The following is a 23,014-nucleotide window of genomic DNA, read 5'->3' on the forward strand; positions in this document are numbered from 1 at the left end:
TAGGTCAATAAAGCAGGACAGACAGTACCTTGTGACAAAGGCTAAGCCTAAAAAGCCAAGTTACCCAGAAAATCAATCAAGTTTAAACTCATAGTTATTAGTGTTGCTCAGCTACCATCTCACTGAACTTTACACCCCTGTCAAACTAAATAAGATCCAAACACCTTACGCTTTTCCTTTTTGCCACACACATTGACCAAAATATTGTCAGTTAAGAAACAGTGCTTTTTGCAAGTCCTCTTTTTCTGTCAGCAACAATTTGTAAGCTAAAGAAAAAACAAAGGGGGTAGGTGGGAGGATTTTTTTTTTTGAAAAATTGTTAGAAATTTTTATACAAGTTTGCTAAAATGTCATAAAATAGATCTGACTAGTAGGACGTGTCATAACATGCACACTTCATGAGGAAAACTGGAGTGGATAATCTTCCATATTTGTATAGCTGCTTAAGTTTCATCTAAATACTTTATTAAGTCATACCATAGCTAGGATATCAAAAGATAAAGAGCAAAAATCACACCATAAGCTAACTGGCATGCTACAACACCTCTAGGAAGCTTTCCTCTGTAAGGCATCATGCTACCAAGACCATGTGGTGTGTTACACTGATGCAGCACCAACAGCTGACTCAAGAAATGCAGCTTCAGCAGGCACTCCGGCTGCAACAAGTGCATCTGTGGAGTGTTCAATTCTGAGAACTCCAGGGATGAAAGATGGGAAACCAAAACTGTTCTATCTGTAACATGGAGATTTCATCCAAGTTTTTCAATTTAACACTGGGACACCAAAAAGCCCAAAGTCTCCAAAGTAAGGCCATTTAGGTCAAATTGCAATCTACAGTTTACAACCAGTAAAAAGGTGTTAAAATTTTTGTGATAATGATAGACTGCAAAGATGCATGACCTAGGATATTTTACAGGTAACTTGGACTGTGCTTAATTGATTTAGTTGAGTTTCTGTTATCACTGCTCCAAGTTATTTATCCTTGCTGCTTTAATTGATCTAACAGACTCCAATCTGACAGAAGAATTACAGCACTGACTTTCATGTTTAGGAAACTGAAGCTTCAAAGTCCTGAGGTAAGTACAACTGAGTGGGTACATGATTGTATTTCACACCTCAAACACCTGGAAAAGAACGAAAAATCCAGGAACCTCGTATGAGTCTCAAAATAGCTCTCTAATTAAAAAAATAGTTGCTGACTTCGTTTATTTTTTTGTTTAGTTTTAATATAGAGCCCTCATCTAAAACGCAATTACTAGTTCACCAATACAAACAAGCCTTCTAGCATAAATGTTTTATATAAAAGCAAATATTTCCTTTCTCATTCAACCATACACCCCAGAAAGGTTCCTCACCCTACAAATACAGCTTTTACTGTGCTGACAAACAACCAACAAAGACCTGGTCTTGAGCTCAAATGCAAGGAAGAATTTAGTCTATGTACCTTTAGGAAGTAACCCACATCAGTAGACTGAAGAGTTAACAGGTCTGTTAATTTGCCACACACTGAAATGCGTAACAAATACACTTTTATATGTTTATATATATATAACATATATAAATGTAATCAATATTTCACAAACATACTATATATGTACTTTATATGTATATAATACATATTTGAAAGAGAAGAAATAGCACTATATATGTTTATGTGTATATATACATACACATACTTATAGGCACTTATGTATACATGTGTATACGCACACACTTTAATCAGAAATAGCAGTATACACCATTAATTTACAAATTCAAAAAGTGGTTCTACAACAGAACAGAAATGTATCATTTAAGCTCTTCATTGAAGAAGCAACTTTTACATATTACATCATTTACTCTGTAAATGGAACAAAAATAGACTCAAAAATAGGCTACAAACTTCATTTCAAGATTTAAGAGCACCTAAGCTTAAAATTTTTTGGCACACAAAAACTGTAGATACTGGAGCAAAGGAGTGTGCTTGGAATGAACTGAAGACAAGCTGAACAGTGCTCAACTTGTTCAGCTAACTATACTCACCACAGACTTTTCTCAAAAAAAAAAAAAAAGTGGTATCACTAAAATATGGCACACAAATCTTTTCCAAAACAGTACAAAGCGACTTATACAGTCCTAATTGTTCTCATCTCTACATACCCTGAAGTATAGCTTCATTCTGTTTTTCAACTATTCACTTAGAATTATCTACATACACGTCCCTAACTCCATGCCAGAAACGGTCCAGACATCTCACGCTACACAGAAGCAGTTCCCTGAACTTTGGGTTACAAACCAGTGATGCAGAGAGTTTCCATGCCCATACAAAATACTCCCTGCTGAGACAATTTATTTCTTGGCATCTGACTGAGAATTGCAGTCCAGGGTCAGATACACATGCAGGTAACGCTGATACATGAAACCTTTATGGACATCACCCCATCTATCTGTTGCGTGAAACCATGGAACAAACTTACACGGTAACATCAACAGCAGGAGCGTGTCTGACCTCCTTTCTAACTAATTACACGGCTATATACCACACGTCTCTCCTCGACTGGCGTCAGTAACACCCATGCAACATCCATTCACAATTGTAACATTAACAACAGAGAGCTTACTTTTTAAAAAGGTCTTTGTCCAGCATAACACCATCTGAAGTTGTTTGAAGGGTCAGTCTTAACATATCCATGCACTCCTTCAACCTGGGATCAGAGGTACGTAATCCTGTAGATTTGAGTGCCTATCACAATTGAACAATAATTACTAAAATGAAAAACGTATACTATTACAAACAGGTTTTCTAATGCTGAGTCGTATTTATTAAACTAAAAGGCACCTGCCACAGCATCATCAACATTTGGACAGCATTTTGACACCCTTTATTAATCCTTTTGCCACTTTGGATACTTCTCACATCAAAGGATTATGATGGTTTGGTTTAAAATTCAGCGGTCCAACTATTTTATTCAAGTGCAAATATTACTTAGCCCTGCCACAGACAGAGAAGCTTCCATGCATTCTCTCGCACAGCAAATAAGCAAATAAAAACACTAGCATTCTCATTCACTTAATTACACCAACAGTGTTGGGGGGCAGTTACATTCCTTGTTGCAGCTAACTATGTACAACATTCCTTGATTTATATTCTTGCATTTCAAGTGTTAAAAAAGGCTTGCAGTAGTTGGCTTTCATACAGTGCTTTGGGATAGTAAACTTACAGTTATGAATTTATGAACTGGTATTTTTTCTTGTCCTTCTGCAATAGTATAGAAGAGCAAATCTTCCAAGCTGGGAAGGAGACCTTGCTTCACTTTACTGAAAAAAATAAAATGCACGCATGGATTAGTGAGTATTTTTATTTATGCTTGCATTATTCACGAGAAAACACATTTTTGCTACCAATACAACAGCTATTCAAAGAATGCTTTTATTAACATTTGAAGATTAATTCAGCTTAAGGTAGGAAAAATGGTAATATTAAAGTATACAACATGACACTTCACAAAAGCAAAAAACATTTTTACCACACTCATGTTTTTACTGACATACGTTAACTTCCAAAATTGTATTTAGCAATTCTTTAGAGCAGATTCAGCACAGCTCCCTCCACTTTATGCTGCAGAGGACAGAAGCATTACTTGCGCAGAGCATAAAGTATTTGTAAGACTTAAAGACCCACATGCCTCATAATAAAACTAGAAGAACAGACCGATGCAAGAGTTTTGCAGATAAGAGAAAGCAAGAGATGATACTACGTGGATCATTTTCTTCAAAATAATCCTCTTTTTGTTTGTTTGTTTAGGAACCCCTTGAAGTCCCTTCTCCTTTGGGAAGCTTATATAAGCCACATTAGCTACAGTGAAAGCAAGCAAAGCCACCTGCAGCCTAACACGGAAACCTGAACTAGCTCAGGCACCAGAAGCAGCAGCTCAGCGCAAGGACGGAGCAGGATAAATAAACGCGCAGTACAGTTACATCTTCAACGGTCCGTGTGTTTATCAGCATCATACAGCGGTTCTCAAATTCTTCCACGTGTTAACCATTTTGCTAGAGCATATACTCCTGGTGCACCTGCACGGGTTCCTAACTCATCTCCATTTTAAGATGAAGGTATAAAAATTCCTTCCAAAGGGGAACGCTGCAATGCTGAGAGCTTGCTCAGCAGCCCCTCAGAAGACCCCCAGGGGCTTAACCTCAGAGTTTCACCTTTCCTTGATATTGCGAAGCGCCCCACGACAGGCAGGGGCGCAAGGCTGTGTGCAGTTCTTTATGCCATGTGTGCTGGACCACACAGCTGGGAGGCTGCTCTAGCAACAAACGCTTCCAAACCGCTACAGGCAGCAACAACAAAGGGCCTCACATCTCCTCTCTCAACCCCCTGCAGCACTCAGGTTTGTTTCTAGACAAAGTCAATTTCGACAAAGCCAACCAGCTGATGTTTGACAAGCAAAAATAGTTTCCCAGTCAAGGTACACACAAACTACGTGAAATAGATCATATGGAGTCTTGCATTATTTCAGCCATCGATTTTAACTCCATCCTATAACCTAATAACATGCAGACTACTTTGTTACTATACTCAAGTATATAGAAGCTCCTACTTGACACTTACTACCTGAAACTGGAACATTCAGTGGCATTTTATCACAGCCCTAGCTTACCATAGTTCAGCGACAGGTCAGGCTTGTGATTCATTATTTTTAATAAAAATCTGATTATAACCCCATACCCTTTTAAATTTAAGGCAACCTTCAGATTGCACTCTACCTCCTTCCTCTCCTCATAACCAGCAGCAAAAATCAGCAGTAAAAATCTCACTTCTCATTTTCCAACGTATTTAATACTCTGTCCTTACATACTAAGAACAGAAGACAGCTTTGTAAGCCAACAGAACTTGCCTTGTCTTCCAGGCTGGATTTTTTTTAAAAACTGAAGCTGGCTGACTAATGCACAGACAGGCTGGCAATTCAACCGAGACAAATGCTCGCAACTACCTCCAGCAAATTTCTGGAGGGAAAACACCCTTTTTCCCTAAAGAAAGCTCACGTCTTCCACGCAGCACACTGCACCTCTGATCTCCTGAGGACAAGACTTGTTACTGGCTGGCTGAAGCTCTGTCAGAGGAACCTTCCCTATTCAACGAAAAGCCTCTGGATGTGTTTGCCAGTTAGCTGACATCCTCCCTCATAACAAGTTTCTGAGCTGTTACTCAGCACCTCACAGCTGATCCAAATGGGGAGCTCCTGTCTGGGAGAGAGCAAAGAAAAGCTTCAGACATTTCAACTAGATTCTTATCTGCTTCTTCCTCAGATTTTCATCTTACAGAGATGCACCTTTCACAGAGTAAATTCTCTCTTGAAAGTTTCCATATATTTCACATCTGCTGCTGTTCAATACTGGGTCAGTCAGCTTAATTTAGCAATGGATCTGCACCGACTGCCAGAGCAAAGAGGATGGCGTTCAATATATTTGCAGAAAATTGCTCTGTGTCAAACAGTCCATCTCTTGATAAAGTTTATCAGTTAAATAGAGGTGGAAAGGCTTGCTCTGCAGTTTATCAGGTCAATGATGGCAGTAACTAATGTTTGCTTAACCTAAAAGCAGTATTTTGGCACCGTGAGCACACTTACTAAGATAACACTGCTCAACACAGGTTGCAAAGAGCCCTGTTTTTCAAGGCAGGAGAACAGTGGAATTAATGACCAATTCCAGGTTACTCCACTTTGTGAACAGTGACTTTTGGTGAAATTAAAAAAGAGGAATAATCAAACCTGGACTTGCAGCTAGAATTCAGTTGTACTCTGATCTGTGAGCCAAGTGAACACTGCTGGGTGCTCCACACTGCTCTTTAAAGAAAGTCTGAATGCACCAAGTCCACAACCAAGGACTTTGCAGTCCCTGTCATTCCTTCCCTCAGTTTTTCCTTTTCTGTCAGTACAATGTTTAGACCAGACTCCATGGAGAAATTTGTTCTAACCAAAGCTGAATTAAGATGATAATTGAAAAGTTAAATATCAAATATGGTGGCTGACTTGTCTTATTTTAGCCAATGCCTTCAAAGAGACGGACAGAAGCTAGAATTCATTCCACACAGGCTACCCACCCGCTGACCAGACTGCCACTTGTGCTACCTATCAGGGAAGAGAGACTAAAGCCAGGAACCCTTCTCCTAGAAGCACATTCCTACTTCAAGATGTAACTGGCAAAATACAAAACAGAACAGAAAATACGAAGATATGATAAGGCTAACAGCACACCAGACATTACCAACAAGGAGACGCCAGCCATAAAAACACAGGCCCACAACTGCAAGTTGCAAGGGCTGCAACCTGCAGCTCCTCTGTATGAAGCAGGCATCCTGCTGAAGTGGTCACAACCCTGCTGGTGACTGATTTCCACCTCAAAGACCTCAACACCTGCCAAGTCACTGAACACCTAGCCGCTGCCCACTGGCACAGACAGACACTGAGCCCAGCAGCAGCGGTGGGTAACCATTTACCTGGGAACTTAGAAGATGCAGAGCGAGCTGTGCATTTGTAACTTTCAGGCCAAAGACGGCCATCTCCGAGTAGATGTCAGAGTGCTTCTGGCAAAAACAAGAACTGCTGCTTCAAAATCTAACCTTCTAAGGAAGTTATGAGTAGTTTAATGAAAACTCTCTTCTAACAGTGCCTTGCACCTGTATTATACCACTCTCTGAGGAGAGCACAGTGAGATGCAACACTGCCTGGTTAATAGGGAGTTATTCGTCTGGAACCTGGCGTGGGTATGAAAGCAGAAAAAAAATCTAAAAAGGTATCTCCAGAATTCACACCGTCCTTGAAAAGGAGCACTAGCGCTCCTTTGTGATTTTATAAGGAAAACAATTAAAATAGTAAAAGCACAGCCATTTTGCTGTATTCCATACACAAGTACCTCCTCTCTTGTAAATTACCTGCACTTACATCAGTCACTCATGTTTTGCTCCTCCTCCTTGCCCTAATAAACACCTTCATAGTTCAGAAGTAGCTTATACTAAGATGAACTACGCTTGATCCTATTACTGTCCAGTATAAAATACTGGAAGGCAAACACAGTTATACTTAACAGAGAAGTACAGACTCTATCAAACATTACACAGGTTTACATGCTTATAATTTAAGACAGTACTAGGTTACTGTGCTTTAAATATTTAAGCATGAAATGATGATTACATTTTAATCCACAGCCTTCAGTCAGCAAAATTACCAGCCTATGACCACTCCTCTGCTTAATCTCAAATATTTCTTCTTTCCAAAATACATTAAGTTTCAGGTGAACACACAGAGTGAAGGTTAAATACCAGACATCAGGGTGTGGGAGGAAGATGTTCAGGGGAAAAAAGCACATGGGGATCCAGAGGAATATATGGGTTATGTAGTCAGATCTTCGTTATTTCATCACCTACAGGTCCCTTTATTTACTTACCATATGAAGGACTAAGCCATTCTAAATACCTGTATAGTCTTTGCAAGAAACACGTTAGGTTTGCGCTTGCAACTACTGCTCTCCCTACAGGGGGACTATTAAGCAAGCAAACCTTCCTTTGACTTAGGTTATTCCACTACAGAAAAAAAAAAAAGTATAAAAGGACAGCTGCCCTCCCACTTGCGTCCACAATCCATCTACCAAACACAACTCAAATGTCTGCTGGATGGCAAAGTGCTGGAATTGGAAGAACATAGCCTGCACTGACGTGGGCCAGTTGTTAATTTAGTCCAGAAATCTGCCTTCTGAAGCACTTCACTCTTCTTCTGAACCCTGCACTTTGTCTTAACACAGCAATGATTTCCACATGTAACATACCATATTAAGAATGCTTGAGGGAACTTTTTGCAATCCTGTATTAAGACAAATTAGAATGCAAGTGGTTAATGTGCCACCAGGAATTCCTGCCCAGCCTGAACTGAAGAGAAGCTGTTTCCAGCCTTTTCCTTATTCCTAACTACATGCTGTATGTTTCATGCAATTTTCTTTGTTCGTTTTGCAGCAAGACTCAAAGCACAACTATCTGACTTCCAAATACACCTTTTGTCAAAGGTCAGAAAGTATTAAAAAAGCTAACTGGTTTGTAACTACAAAACCTCATCAAATGTACTAGAAATTTCATGACTTCCCTAATTGATGCTAGCTGTTGGGAAGTGTTATAAAAGCTCAGTTCAAGGAAACATTATCTTTTTGATAAATCACCTTTCCAGCTGTGAAAGAGGGGTTGAAGATGTTGGAATACTGTTTTTTTTCCTAAGTTTTTAATGGTGTCGTCTGCATTTCTCATTGAAAATGGAAGTTAACCTTTATAAGCCACTCCTACTCGAGCCACTGCCAAAAAAAACTTTTTGTGCCAAAACGTTATGCAGAGCTAATTCAAACAGGAGGCTCCGTATGTGTGTAACAATAGTACAAATACAATAATACATGTGTGATTGCGTACTATACTACATGTGATCCTAGAATTCATCCTGCACGCATTTTTAAGGCGCCTGTGAGCTGGAATTATACCCAACGCCTTTGAAGAAGATTATATCGCAATGAAACAAAAGACTAGCACCGAGCCAAGCAGTAAAGACACTTGGTGGAACAAGGGAGGAAAGAACAAGGCAGCAGCTTCTTCCCCTGCGCGCCAGGCTGAGGGAGCATAAGCCCATACCCAAGAGCAGAGCTACGAGTAGGCTGAAGTCTTCCTGCCTGACCTCACGGGATCCCTCCAGGCTTCCTCTCCGCGTGAGGCTGACAAAGGCAGTGCCCTTAGCGAAGGCAGGGTCCCCTTCCCTTGGCCTCGCTTCCTCTTTCGCTTTCACCACCTGGCTAGCGGGCAGGGCCGGGGCTGGGGCTGCCAGCCGCAGGCGGGGGCTCACCCCACGGCCCAGCAGGGATTTGGGGCTGCCCGGGGGTCTCAGCTAAGGCACCCAACCCCCCAGGAGGGCTGAGGGGGGCACGGGGCAGGGGACGGGACTCCCCCTAACGCCGCCGGGGGCGCTGGCTGGGGCCGGAGAGGGCGAAGGGAAACGGGACCACGGGGCTGCGGGCCCAGAAATCCCCAAAAAAACCCTGCATGGCCCCGCCGGCGCGGCCTTGAGGCGGCGGCTGGGGCTGCGCAGCGCCTCCAGGCGGGGCCCCTCCGTCCGTCTGCCCGTCCTTCTTGCCCGTCCCTCCCTGCGCGCCGTGCCCAGCCCCGCACCTGCCGGGGAAGCCGCGTGCGCGGCCCCGCAGCCGTGGCATGGCCGCCGCCTCCCTGCCTCCCTGCCGGCCCCGCACTCACTTCTCCCCTCCCGCGGCCAGCTCCGCGCCCCCGCCGTGGTTCTTGCTGCGGCCGCTGTCCGTGACGGGGGGCTCCCCGGGGGCCGCCGGCTGCTGCTGCTGCTGCTGCTGCTGCGCCCCCTTCCCCGGCTCCTCCAGGGCTCCCTCAGAGCGAGTGCACAGCCCCCGCGCCGGGACGCGCCGGCGGGCTGCCAGGGGGGGCGGCGGGAGGCGCCGGGAGCCGTGTCCGGACCCGGGGCCATGCCCGCCGGCCGCCCCCCGCAGCAGCTCCCTGAGCAGCGCCGCCCGCCACAGCCGCATCATCGCCGCCCCGCCGCCGACTGCCCGCCACCGGCCCGCCGCGCCGCTCGCCGCCCGCCGCGCCCGCCCCCGCCGCGCGCCGATTGGCCGGCGCCGCCTAGCTGTCAGGCAGGCGGCGCGCTGATTGGGTGGCTCGCGCGTCGCTCTTGAGCGGGAGGGAGAGGGCCCCGGGAGCGCCGTCGCCGCCGCCTCCATTTTATGGAGCGGGGAGGCTGGGCGACCACCGCCCCCGCGGTGCGGCGGGGGCCGGGCCCGGTGGCCGGGAAGGAGCCGGGGGACACCGGGCACCAGCCAAGGGGCAGGCAACGGCCCGCCTGCCACCCACACCGGGCCCGCACCTGCGGGGCTGCGCCGGCCGCGCCCGGGGGCCCCACGGCGCCGCTGCTCGGCGTGTGGGCAGGATGGGGCCGGGCCGGGTTGTCATGGATACGGGCCCTTTTTATATTTTTATATATTAAAAAAATTAAAAAAATGGGTGATCAAGTGCGCCGCCGCCTGCCGCGGAGACAAAGGGATGTGAAAAGAGTGGTTCCCCAGTTCCTCATGCGAGGCACCTCCCTTCATGCCCTGAACCCACTCGTGGGGTTCTGGCCACGTGCATTAAAACCCAACACCCTTCAGCATAACCTGCCTGCCTAGCCCTCCACAGTTATTAAAAATAAAAACATGAACAAGAAATAAAATACTCAGACACATCGAGCGTGGCTGCTCACTGTGCTCGTTCCTTCAAACATGCAGTCAGCAAAAGCTGAGTGGCTGCACTGCCACAGGCCTCAGCCTGAACTAGAATCACAGTCATTAGGGTTGAAAGAGACCTCCAGGATCATCTGGTCCAACCATCCCCCTACTGCCAATGTCACCCACTAAACCATGTCCCTAAGCACCATGTCCAACCATTCCTTGAACGCCCCCAGAGATGGTGACTCCTCCACCTCCCTGAGCAACCCGTCCCAATGCCTGACTGCACTTTCTGAGGAGAATTTTCTCCTAATTTCCAACCTAAACCTTCCTCGGTGCAACTTGAAGCCATTCCCTCTAGTCCTATCACCTGTGAGAAGAGGCCGACCCCCAGCTCCCCACAGCTTCCTTTCAGGCAGTTGCAGAGAGCAATAAGATCTCCCCTGAGCCTCCTCTTCTGCAGACTAAACACCCCCAGTTCCCTTAGCCGCTCCTCGTAGGACTTGTGCTCCAGGCCCTTCACCAGCTTCGTTGCCCTTCTCTGGACACGCTTCAGGGCCTCGATGTCCTTCTTGTTCTGACGGGCCCAAAACTGAACACAGCACTCGAGGTCCGGCCTCACCAGAGCTGAGTACCTGGGGATGACCTCCTCCCTGCTCCTGCTGGCTGCACTATTCCTGATACAATCCAGGATGCCACTGGCCTTCTTGGCCACCTGGGCACACTGCCGGCTCACGTTCAGGCAAGCATCAAATAGTAACACAAGGCCAAAGGCTGAACTAGGCTGCACAGCACAAAATGGCCATATGGCTCCAGTGCCAAGGTAAATGTCACTCCTTGCACATACTCGGGCTCCATCACAGCACCCTGAGGTGCTGCTCAGAGCACGGAGGTCACAGACATTGCGGTTACCTGGCAAAATGCAGCCAATTCCCAAATTTGTCTATGTTAGTAGTTGTATCCATCATGGATAACTGTAGAGAAGGAGACCGGTGTCATCCTACTTTGTCAGTAATGCCAAGGTGGAAGGCAGTATCACAATTCCTGATAGCTTTCTCTCTCTCTTTTTTTTTTTTTTTTTTTTTGTAGGAACCAAAAGTTTCAGAGCAGAAATGTAAATACTTTCAGAGTTCTGAGTCTATTACTGCTAAATTTTCTCAAGAGCAATTTACCAACGCTTAAGGTTTATTTCTTCCGGTACCATCACTATGTTTGGGATCAGCGGGGAGTCGTAGTTCTGAGTTAAAATGGTCTTACTGCAAACTTTATTGGAAATGTTTCACTCTAAAAATACTGATATTTTAATTTCTACCACCTCCCCCTCCTGACTGAAATTTTCAGCTGTCTTTGCACCATAAATTGCACTTAAAAGCACATAAAACAGAGGGTTTTTTTTAGTTGCTTTCTGTGCGTTCTGAGTTTTAGACAATGACTGCAAATACACATTCAGAAGCTTACACGTACACCATGGCACAAATGCCCACAGGAGTTCCCTCTGCTAATAAATCATCACAGCAGCCATGAGAACTTTTGGAAGCAGATTTGAAGATAGCTGATAATTTATGCCTATAAAATGAGCCTCAGCACACCACTGGCCTTCCCTCCCACTGAACAAGAAAACTTGAAATATCAGTGTGGGATGTGTAATCCTGTGCTACGGTTACTTCACGTACAGAGACGCAAAGTGCCTACGGTTCTCACATATTTATTAGGTTACCAATTACATTTCCTGGAACTAAGTCTAGATTTCCATTTGCTTAGACCTTTTGGCAAGCCAATAGCTGCATCTTTTGTCCTGCTGCCCAATACTAATATTTCTCATTTTTTAAATTCTGTATTCCAAAGATGGAAGTATCCCAAGCACCTTTTCCATTCTCATTGCAGGGGCTCCAGCTCCAAGTGCAGAGGCAAGAAGTATGTTTCCCATATGTGCATATGGTCACTAATTGAACACACAGCCCTACAGACACTTACAAGACTCCCTGCTGATTTTTACTGCCAAGGTGTTATTTTTGGTGCGACAGCTGCACTTTTTCACAAGCCAGCTGTTTAGCCACTGACCTGGTTGAAAATCTCTTCTAATTCATCTCTTGTACTGCAGGAGGAAGAAAAGGAAGAATGCAAAATGTAATGATCTGGATCTTTCCTTTTGGTGCTCTGGTTTCTGTTCAGAACATTACATGTAAGGTTGTGGGAAGGAAAGAAAAGAAAAAAAAAGTACTACGTAGACAAAAATACTTGCCTCTCATAACAGTACCTTGCATTACACATTCTTGACTCTACATGAACTCATTTACTCATTTCCTCTTTTTACTTTGTATGCTATTGCTGTATTTCTTTATTTGACCTTTTAGTACCAGCTTCACGTCAATAATCTCCCAATGCAAGTGTTCTTCCATAAAGCGTCTCTTAAAACTCACTTCAGGAAATGAATCCTCACCTTCTCTCCCGGGAAATTTCCTTGTATGTGTTTTAGCCCTGCAGGGGCTAATGAGAGAGAAGGCAAGTTGCTCTGTGTAACTAGAAATACACAACTTGGGAACAATGCAAATGATAAATATAGTTTCAGATTCACAAAGTTCAAGGGCGATAGTGACTCATTCCCTATTCTGAGACCTTTTGCTGCATATTTCAGGCCATCACCACAGGCTCTTGCTATTACTAAGCCTAAGAAATTTCACAGAGCAATTCTCTCCTCTTTTGCCAAAGGCACAGGTAGACCAGAGAGTCTTAATTTAAAGATGATTTTTTCTTGCTTTTAAATTAGGCCCTAGGAAATGTAGAAGGAAGAGCATCAGAAATATGGCCATTTGCTTGTGAAAAATGTTGTACTTAAAACCTATTAAACTGCCTCTAATTTTTGTTTTGATTCAGATATTATACTGGGCTTTCCCATACCTCTGTGAAAACCCCTTTTGATTTCCCTCTTGAACAGCATGACATTACTTGTCTTTTTGAAAATAGAAGACAGGCTGTCTGCTCTGTCATTGTGTTTCACATCGTATCCCAAGAGAAACAGAAAATCACAGAAATGCCTTCCAACATACTGCAAAGTAATTTGAAATTAAAATTCCCTCTAACTTTTGAGTCAGTTACGTGGTTGGCAGTAACCATAAACCTATGATTCTCTTTTAATATCCACAACTACCTGTGTATTTTTGTAAGACAAAAATTATGAGAGCCAATTTAAGATGCCATGTTTCTTCAGGAAAAAAATAAAATCGTTCAAATGGGCATTAGTTTTATAAGTATTTTCCTTAAGCTGTATGCTAGCAAAATATTCCTAGTTTAGCCCTCTCAAAATAATCTATATTTCAGAGGTTTTTCTTTCTAAAAGCAGTGTTAATCTTCTAGGAGAAAGAGCTCTGAAAAGCAAGTGGAAAGAGGTCTTCCCAGTTCAAGCACATCCAGTGACAACAGCTTTCAGGAAGGTTAAATCCTCCATCAGATCGGCAGGGCAGATCTCAGATAAGCAGCAGAAATTAAGGATTATCTTGACTACGCCATGAACTGTTTACTTTGCTATTTTAAATGGTTATGTTGGCTCCATTTCATTTGTTGCTGGGTAATGCTTTCCAAAGGAGAACCAAGGACCAGATGCCACAATCTTGACTCTATTCGTGTATTCCTACTCATTCTAGCAGCAGTCCCTAACAGTACTTTTTTTTTTCTTTTGTGAGGCTAACATGCTGTACATTTGGATACCATTTTGATCTCAATTCGAAGGAAAGGTGCTCAGCCACAAGAAACATTTCCTCTTGGATTGCACAAGGGATAAAGCACAGTCGCCTCTGCGCAGAGAATCATAATCAGTAAATAAAGTTACAATTTAATCAAAGAAAATGGTGGGTAAAATATTTAAGCATGATAGCTCAGAAATCCAATGAGGGGGAAAAAACTGAGAGAAATAATTTACCTGGAAGGTAATAGCTGAGGGAGGGAGTGACCTTAAGTGACAAGCAATAGCAAAAATTTGAAATCATCTGCCCCACATGTAGCACATCAATGAGACCATAGCTCGTATCTCATCAGCTCGTTCTGGGTAGTAAGGCAGTAAGGAATGAATTCAAAGGAAAGCAGCAAAGATATTTGGAGGATTTGCTGAGACTGACGTGACGAGAGACTAAAGGGGCCAGAGACATTCCTAGCATGATTAAGAGACAGCATACAAAGTTCCTGTAGTGCAGATGGCAGAGTAAGCAAATAAGAGAAGCGAGTTTCTTGAGGATGATCTGCAAGGACTGACACAAAGTCATGAATGAAATCAAAGAAACACTTCAGAGCCATGGAATTGCCATTTGATTTTGAATAAATTGCAAAGAAGGTGCTTAAAATACAAAAAATAAATCTTAAAAAAAAAAAAAAAAAAAAAAACATTTTAAATGCTTCTCTTTTGACTTATTTCCTAACCTGAGTATCACGAAAATTTGTCTGCCACTGACAATCACTGCACAGGAGTGGAGTCTCACGACAAAATTCATTCCCTGCTCTTGGCATTGATGGGATGTCTCGGTCTCTTACCCATAGCTTGGTTTTCAGTACTGACCTCCTTCGTTAACTGCTGTGAAGTCAAATGAGGAAAAGTGATGGGTGTTAAAGGGGAAAAAAAGGAATAGGGTTTATTTAAAGTACAACTGAATGAGTATGCACTAAAGACATAAATTGCCAGGTCCTTTCTGGCTAAAACTTCCAAAGGGAAGCCACATGAATACATGAAAACATGCATTCTTAATGCCCAAGTAATACTCTAGCTCTAATGGTAAAATGTGACTGACAGGTAACCTTATTTCTTTACTCCCACATTCATGTGTCACCTGTATGTCTACCAGAGAAACTGAGGATAAAACCTCCTCACAGCTACATGGGCAAATTGCATTGCAATTTCAGAATTATGTTTTTAATTGTTCAGTCTGTTGGCTACATTTTTTTTTCCCATTACTTTATTTGTTAATCTGTTTCCTTTCATCATCACCAGCGAGAGAGCACCATAATTCCTCATGCACATTATTGGTTATAGCACTCTTCAGATGCGAAATTCTTTCCACATCAGAGGATTCACCTTCAGAGGCCAATAGCTTACCCGCAAGAGAAATATTCCAATGCCTCCAACACACTGCATATTGTTTGCCCTATGATACACCTATCATAATGTTACAGACCCCATTCATTCAACCCACAACTATACTTAATGCTTAACTCAGGAGACCCGTGCCAAACTGCAGCTCAGTTCTTGATACCAGAGCAGGCTGGGGAGTGGGAGCAAACCTGGACCTTCTCCTCCTGTTCCTGGTCCTCAACTACCAACCTTGTGCTAGCAAGCCGAAACCAGCAACCGCACCACATGGCTGCACACCGTGTACCGCCACACTCCAAGGGTGTTTAATATTTAGACAAGGACTTTTGAACAGTTCCACAACAGTAGGCCAGTGGGGACTTAGGGTTTGGGAAACTGGATTCAGAGATTAAAAAGCAAAAAAGAAGAAGGATGGAAGGAATAATCAAGGCTATAAACTAGCCTGGTTTAAGCAGCAGTTTTTGCAAGTAGCCAGTTTAGTGGTTAAATGCATGTGTGTTCATCCTAACTCACAAGAAGACAAACATTCAAAATTTTCCCAAGTAAATTTTGGTGCATTTGAAACATTTGTGAAAGCAGAATTGTGCTTCTTTAGAGTTCACTGGTGTCACAGAGCATCTTCACATCATCTTTTACTGCTTCATAACCCTCCATCTTTTCATACACGGCGTGGAAGAATGCACAAGAAAAGACTCTGCTTTTTAAGGCACATTTTTAGCCCTCAGCATAGTTTCCATAGCAGTATTAGACCCAATTACGTGGGCTTCTGCCTCGTCTGTCTGGGTTGCACTGTTGAAATTCGGAGCGTTTCTGGCATGTCGTTATCTCTGGTGGCAAAGTTGCCCGTTCCCACACACGTGCCAGAGCCCCTTACCCCTCGCTGTTCTTCTCGGGCAGCAATTTAACTGGGTCGCGCTGTGAGCTGCATAAGGGAAGCAGCCAGGGCTCAGAACTGGTGAACTGTAATTCTCCTCTTTGGGAAAGAGGACTTTCACACCACAAATCTGTGAATCATCTTCTGAGGAGCCTCGGGTTAGACATGGTATTGGGCGGCTCAAAGGAAGAGCAGCAGCTGAGAGATTCTGATAATTTTGCTTCCCTCTGTACACTTGGCCTTGCACCACAGGAAAGGGATGTTGTCAGACCACAGGCTTCACAGCCTTCCTGTCACAGACAATTTTTAAACGATGAGCAAGTGCTTGGATATTTTGAATATTTAGATAAAGTTTCATTGAGTGGCTCGATCAACAAAGAGCTGCAGGCAGTGAGATGTCCTTATGAGAAAGCATGGAGCCAAGCCACTCGTCTGTCTGGATAATATTGCTGTATTGATCTCAGGAGGAAATATAAGCAGTTCTGGAATTACCAGAGCACCCCTTATTCTGTCATATCCTTGCACACAAAATAACCTCATAATCCCCTACAGCAGTCATCCAAGACATCATGGCATCATGGGCCTAATTTGAGAGCACGTCTAAAAGAGCCTACCAGGAGCCCACACAATACTATTTTTTATTTTTGCTAGATACACTGCTTTAGACGAGACTCTCATTAGACACCTGAGGATCAGCTCTGCCAAAATCGGGTCAGGAGAGCAAAGGGACATCTGAGCAACGAGACCAGAGCCAGGCTATCTTGGGAAGATACTGCAGCTAAAAGAGGACTTTAGGAGAATACATGCAAAAATGAATGGTGTATTTTGGGCCAAAGGTGTGCAGAACAGATGCGTGCAATCAATGTACCTGTAGCAAGGAAAACATCAGCCAGCCAGCCACTTTTCTTCTTCCTCCCCAGTTTGGACTGACTGCACCTTGTCTGCTGCAGGATCACAAAATCTCACAACAGGGCAAGGGTCTTCCAGTATTACACAGACCTGTGGCATACTAGGAGTGATACAAATAAATGCGGTGTTAACAGGAGCCACTCAAGACAACCGATGAAAACTTACCGTAGGTGTAAAATCCATTACATGCTGTAGAGGTTTCTTGGAGTCACTGGGGTCAAAGCTCTGAATCTCAGAGCAGCAGCATTTGATAGCCACTGTGCAAGAAATACCTGCTCTGAAGCTCTCTGAGATCTATTTGGGGTGGCTACAATGGCAACTTGCGACAACTGAAGGAAAGCTTTTGGATAACTATTTCTGGATCTCCAAATGTATTAACATTTCATAAAATTGGTCTAGGACACAGAGACTTTCTTAAAACTCAGCTTTTAAAGAGAGCTGCACTCTCCTACAGCATCCTTTTGACACCAACAGGCTTAAATACAAACACTGAACGAAAATTGCCTCTCTAGTTTAACTGAAGCATCTCCTTTTTCCACCAGCAGAAGAGAAACCATTTAGATCACTAATGTGAAAGTAGATATTCCTGATGGCGGTCACAACAGTCAAAATATTTCACCCACTGTTTGGTTTATTTATTACTTCTATTCATTTTATTTAAACGTTCAAGGGTATTCTAAATGTTAGTGCTGGAGATGAACAGAAAGACGGTTTGGGAAAGCTCTCAGAATGAAGAAGGCCATATATTACTTACAATTATTTCTCTGTCACAATTATGTTTAGTCAAGAAGTTACATTTGGTTTATTTCTTGGACTTTCATTATATGTATTCTGGTGCTGTTCAGCTTCAGTTTATCTCATCTTGTATATTTCTACAACCTTTTCCTCTAGTTATCTCTCTCTGAATTTGTATCTCTTTGTCTTTTGATTGATATACTTTAATAGAGAAAGCATGTGCTAAAAAAAAAGTTTAAAAACAGTGACTCATTCTGTTCTGCTTTACCTATCAGTTACATTGCTTGATGTGTCGACATATTTTATTACTAGGAAAGGTGAAATTCAGAGTTGAACAGCACAAGCAGAAGGATGTATTGCCATATGACTGAAGAGATAAATGTGACAACTACGTAGCGTGGTTTGATGCAAAGCCAGATAAATTCTACCCTTTGAAATAAAAAGTTGTTCTTAGACTACTAGTTGTTGTTAATGATTACTAGAACTGGAAATAATCAATCAGGGTTCACATGCTAGTGAGTGATAATCTTCTGCAAACATCCGGAATATGAAGATTATGCCCTCAGCCTAACTACACTGTATTCCAGGATAAGCAGAGGGATGCATGCACTGAAATGCTGCTGGTCATCTTCCAAATATTGGGCTCAGTTCTGGGCCTCCCATGCACCCCAGCCGAATGGCATTAAACTGTTCAGAATTGTCTGGCATGATTATTTTGGAAGAGAAAACCACAAGGATTGGATCTTTTCTTCACGGGTATCGGTAGTTCCAGATAAAAAAGACCGCTAACATTTTTTGCATCCCTGAACTGGTGGTATGCAACTGGATCAAATGTCGCCTTTTCAACATTACTGGGAGGACAAAAAAAATAGCACCTCGGATAGTGTTACAGCTGTGCTTTCTTGCTTGCTTATCTTGCTTTTAATTTTCAGGGACACTTATTGGCACACTGAGACTTGTGTCTTAAAAACCAGATGAGCATCGCGTGAGAGATCAGGGGCGGGAGCGGTGTGGTCCCCAGGAGGCTGTCACCCAGATCCTAGGTCAAGCACCGCTGAAGCTCAGCATTGAGCACTTTGTGCTCTGAAACAAGTTGTGGCAGAGCAGGCTGGCTTCAGCCTGACTGCAGCAGGAAAAGGCTGGTTTCCCTGAGCCTCTGTCACCTACTGCCCAGTGCGGTTCAAGGGCGTGGGTAACAGGCAGCTGTGCTGCCAGAGTTACAGGTGCAACCTTTGCAAGCCTGATTCAGAGTTCATTTATAAAGTCAGCCAGCTGGATCTCGAACCACTTAACCTTCAGCTACCAGAGGTGTCCAGGTCAGAGCTGCGCGTGGATGGAGCGGGTCGTTCCTGAGAGTCCTGGCAGCCTGTGACGCGTTATCCCAAAGCCGGGTGGGCAGGGGGTGGCAGCAGGGTTCTCCATCTCTCCTTGGGCAGAAGGGGATATCCTAGGCTTGCGTGCATGCAGAGGGTTGTGCCAGCTTGTTAAACACCATGTGATGCCTTTATGAAATAGCTTGTAAAAAAAGCCTTTAGTCCTTGAAGGTGCCAAGAGGCTATAGAAGATGTTAGGCTTCCACTGAAGGCAGTGGGATAGTTGAAATTCTTCACTCAGAGCAACTGTTCAGAGGACAAATCAAACAAAAAATGGACTCTTCTCCTGTGAGGAAAGTCATCTCTGACAAAACCTGGGGGAGCAGATGTTGCCGCGCTCCCTGGCAAGTGAGATCTGGAAGGAAATGAGCGCTGCCACACAGGAAATGGGAATTATTGAAAGCAGCTGCAAGCCGGAGCCCGCTGGTGAGCTCTGTGGCGGTGTCTCCTCCATGCAATGCTGGGCTTCGGTGTCCTCCTCACTCATGTTAAGCCACCAGGGACACACACACTGGGGCCGACTGCCGTGGCCCCGTGAGCAGACTCCAAGATTAGCGTGAGGGCAGCAGGGAGGCTGCCCTAATCCCCCCCCCGACACAGCGCAAATCCCCACGTTGCATAGGGGGGTCTCTGACCTCACTTCCCCAGTGTCCCGGTGGCACAGGGGCGGGAGCACCCAGGGTAAAACAGAGGCTGTCGTATGAAAGCCGCAGCAGCGCAAACACGGTGTCTTGTGTCTGTGAAGCATCTGGATGGCTTTATTGCGTTTTTGGATATGCTAAGCCATCCCAGGAGGCCTGACACACAGCAAGTGGAAGATGTCTTTTTTTGTTCATCTGGAGGTGGGAAAAAAAAAAACAAAAACAAAAAGCCACAAATGACGATGTACTTGTTTCAATACTTGAGCCGTGCCGAGAAAGTGGCACCAGTGGTCAAGTGCTTCAGCAGCTGCCTTGGGAGGAGCAGGCGGCACGGCGTTGAAAAGCCTGCAGAACGATAACAAAGAAAGTAGGAGTCATCCCGAGCCGGCCAGCCAGGGCCCTCAGGCTGGCGCCGAGCCACAGCTCAGAAGGTCACATAGCTGACATATCAACCGTGAGTCACTCGCTGCCGATACTGCGCACGTCCGCCTCCATTTGGCAGGACCTGGAGAGGTTCCTTCTCCCTCCACACAGCTCAGAGCCAACATCGCCCTGCGGAACGGAGAAGACACCAAAGCAAGCAGAAGATGTAAAGGTGATGGGGCTACGTTAATCGGAGAGAAAAGTGAGCAGAAATCCCAGATGCAGTGGTTCTTCTGGCAGGAGGCACAGAGGAGTTTGTAAGCAAAGGGAGAGGAAAGCGATAAAAAAGAAACAATGCAAGTACATGTGAAAATTCTAGTCCTTGGACTAAAGTCGGGCCCAAACCCCGTGAATTTTGGCTAAACTTAAGCAAAAAAAATAATACTACACAATGGTCATATTAATTTGCAGGTAGCTATAACAAGGATGCAGCAACACAGATAAGGCACTGTGTATCTTTCCAAATGCAGAAAGCAATTGCCATTGTGGTTAAGCAGTCTGTTGACAATACAGACAGCTGTTTAAGATGCGTGCTCATAAACAATATTTATGAAGAACAAAGCAAACAATTGTCCAGGTTTTCCCAGTCAGAGTAAGGAGTTGGTTTTCTAAAGCATTAGGTTATGATGACCACAAGCACAGTTTGGATTTTTCTTCTACAGTACAAAAAGATACATTATATACATCATACATTTCAACCTTTAACTAAAAGCTATCGTCTTATAATGCTGGATAAAGTGCTGCAAAACACCAAGGCTGTTTCATATCATCGCAGATCTTACAGAGGTTGTGATGCCCATGAAGGCTGTGCTAAGCTGAGAGAGATGCTAAGCCGTGAGACCACTGAACATCGTGTTCAGCAGTGAATTGCAGTTGTTCTCAAGCAATCTGTGTGACTTGCTGCAGATAAAAAGGGACACAGCAAGACACTACTTTTGGAGTATCTGAAGAGACACAGCATTAAGCTATTGAGATGCTAAGATCCTTGGCATCCTCCTTATTCTAGGCGGAAATAACTCTACACTGACATTGCAGATTTTAGGCATGCCATCTAAGGTCTGTTGCTACGTGTTAAACCTTACTGTCAATCATTACAGCATAACAGGTTCCAGCACCCCATGCTGAACACCGTGTACGCAGGCAGACAAAACCAGAACAGCTCTGGTTCCTTAAAGCTTCTGCAAGGAGGACTTGGATGCATACGAAGTTGCAAATGAGCTGTCACAAGCAGTGCTCACCTCTCCCCGTACAGCAGGGGCATTAACACCACAGGTGATCTCCAGGGTTCCTGCCGCCGTGCCAAACATTGCTGGCTACCTGGCAAGGCTGCCAGTGGAGCCAGAAGGAGCTTCAGGAGGAAGGAGGACCTGCAGAGCTTGCGCACCTCATTGCAGAGGGTTTTTCAGATGGAGAAAAAAGGGTATGTTCATACTGAGAAGACAAGACTGCATCAAAATACACGATAGAAGTGGTATTGCACAGACAGCAGTGACCTTCGCTAGTGGGCAATGTCATGTAACACAGGGAACCACACATCCTTCTCTTCCATGTGGTTTTTGGAGTTCCCTGATCCACTGCACTCCCTCAACAGTCTCCAGTCACCATTCAGACCCGCTTATGTCTTTGAAGTATGCAGTTAAAACACATGAAAAATGGCTAAAAAGTCAAATGCTTGTCTTACTAAATCACACCATAAATGAGAGAGTTGTGTTCTTCATCTACAACATTGCTTTTAAGTGTTTTCATCATTGAGTGAATCATATAAGCTATTAAAATCAGGAAAAATCATCATCACATGCAACTGTGAGAAGACTTTAAATGTATTAGTTGCATAATTTAGACCCTTGACTTCCAAAGCCCTACCCAAAGATAGCTTGCACTCGAGCTGAAGGAGCCACTGTGACCTTATCTTGGGTCCAGCCAATCGAGGGAACTGCAGAACCCTTTACCAGGGTGTTATGGAGCCATCTGAGGACGGCAGGGAGGTATTAGGGATCAGAGTTTCTGGGTCTTGTTCCTCACCCATGACAAGGACTGATAGATAAGGTTTTACCTAGGAAGGACAGTCATGTACATGTCTGGGCTTACTCAGTCTAAACCTATGGATGAGACCCCCAGTTTCAGGCTAGAAAAAGAAATGCTCACAAATATAGCAAAGTATAGCCTAGATGGCAATACTTTTGAGAGGGAGAGCTGAGAGTTTTAACTACAGCTCACACAAAAGTGTTTATACATTTTTTCCCCTGAACTGAAGAGACTGCTGAAGTTACTCATTAGCAGTTCACATTCAGGCATAGGGACATTTGCTCAGGGCACAAATTTATTTTATTTGTTTTTATTTTCTTACAAGCATGTAGTTTGCATCTGAGGAAGATCAATTATTAACTTTGGCCTGAGATGGAAGCGTACAGGTTTAGCTTTCCTGAGGGACAGATGCATCACCAGATCTGACAGGCTCTGGTGTGGGCTGCTCCCCCAGCCAGGAGGTTACGTCCCATGAAGCAGTCCTGCTGGGGCAAAGGACACTACAGCAAGAACTGAGGGCAAGAAAATCATGAGTAACTTAAATTCACTTTTTTATAGTGCAAATAGAAGCAATGTTGCCAAAAAAAAAAAAAAAAGGATTTATTTTTACAAACACCCAGGGTTTAGGTCTTTCTAAGATTTCCTGCTAAAAGCAGACGCAAGGTGTCCTGTTCCCCATACCTCTTTTCCACAGGCAGTATTTCAGGCTTTTGCAGAGCCACTT

At 44.1% G+C, this 23,014-nt stretch overlaps 1 protein-coding gene across 2 annotated transcripts in view; it reads right to left on the minus strand.

The window, feature by feature from the left end:
• Positions 1–9,590, minus strand: part of GLS (glutaminase) — a 58,651-nt gene extending 49,061 nt beyond the window's left edge. The window contains exons 1-3 of one of the 2 annotated variants that reach the window (XM_035572462.2): positions 9,260–9,590; positions 3,201–3,297; positions 2,601–2,722 (exon numbers count right to left, since the gene is read on the minus strand). In XM_035572462.2, the coding sequence (XP_035428355.1) occupies positions 2,601–2,722; positions 3,201–3,297; positions 9,260–9,561 (521 nt within the window). In that variant the 5' untranslated portion in view covers positions 9,562–9,590. The remainder of the gene's footprint in view (positions 1–2,600; positions 2,723–3,200; positions 3,298–9,259) is intronic. The other variant, XM_035572470.2, reaches the window with a different exon arrangement.
• Positions 9,591–23,014: the final 13,424 nt, after the last annotated feature.

This window comes from Cygnus atratus, chromosome 6 (assembly GCF_013377495.2).
Source record: "Cygnus atratus isolate AKBS03 ecotype Queensland, Australia chromosome 6, CAtr_DNAZoo_HiC_assembly, whole genome shotgun sequence".
Classification (NCBI taxonomy): domain Eukaryota; kingdom Metazoa; phylum Chordata; class Aves; order Anseriformes; family Anatidae; genus Cygnus; species Cygnus atratus.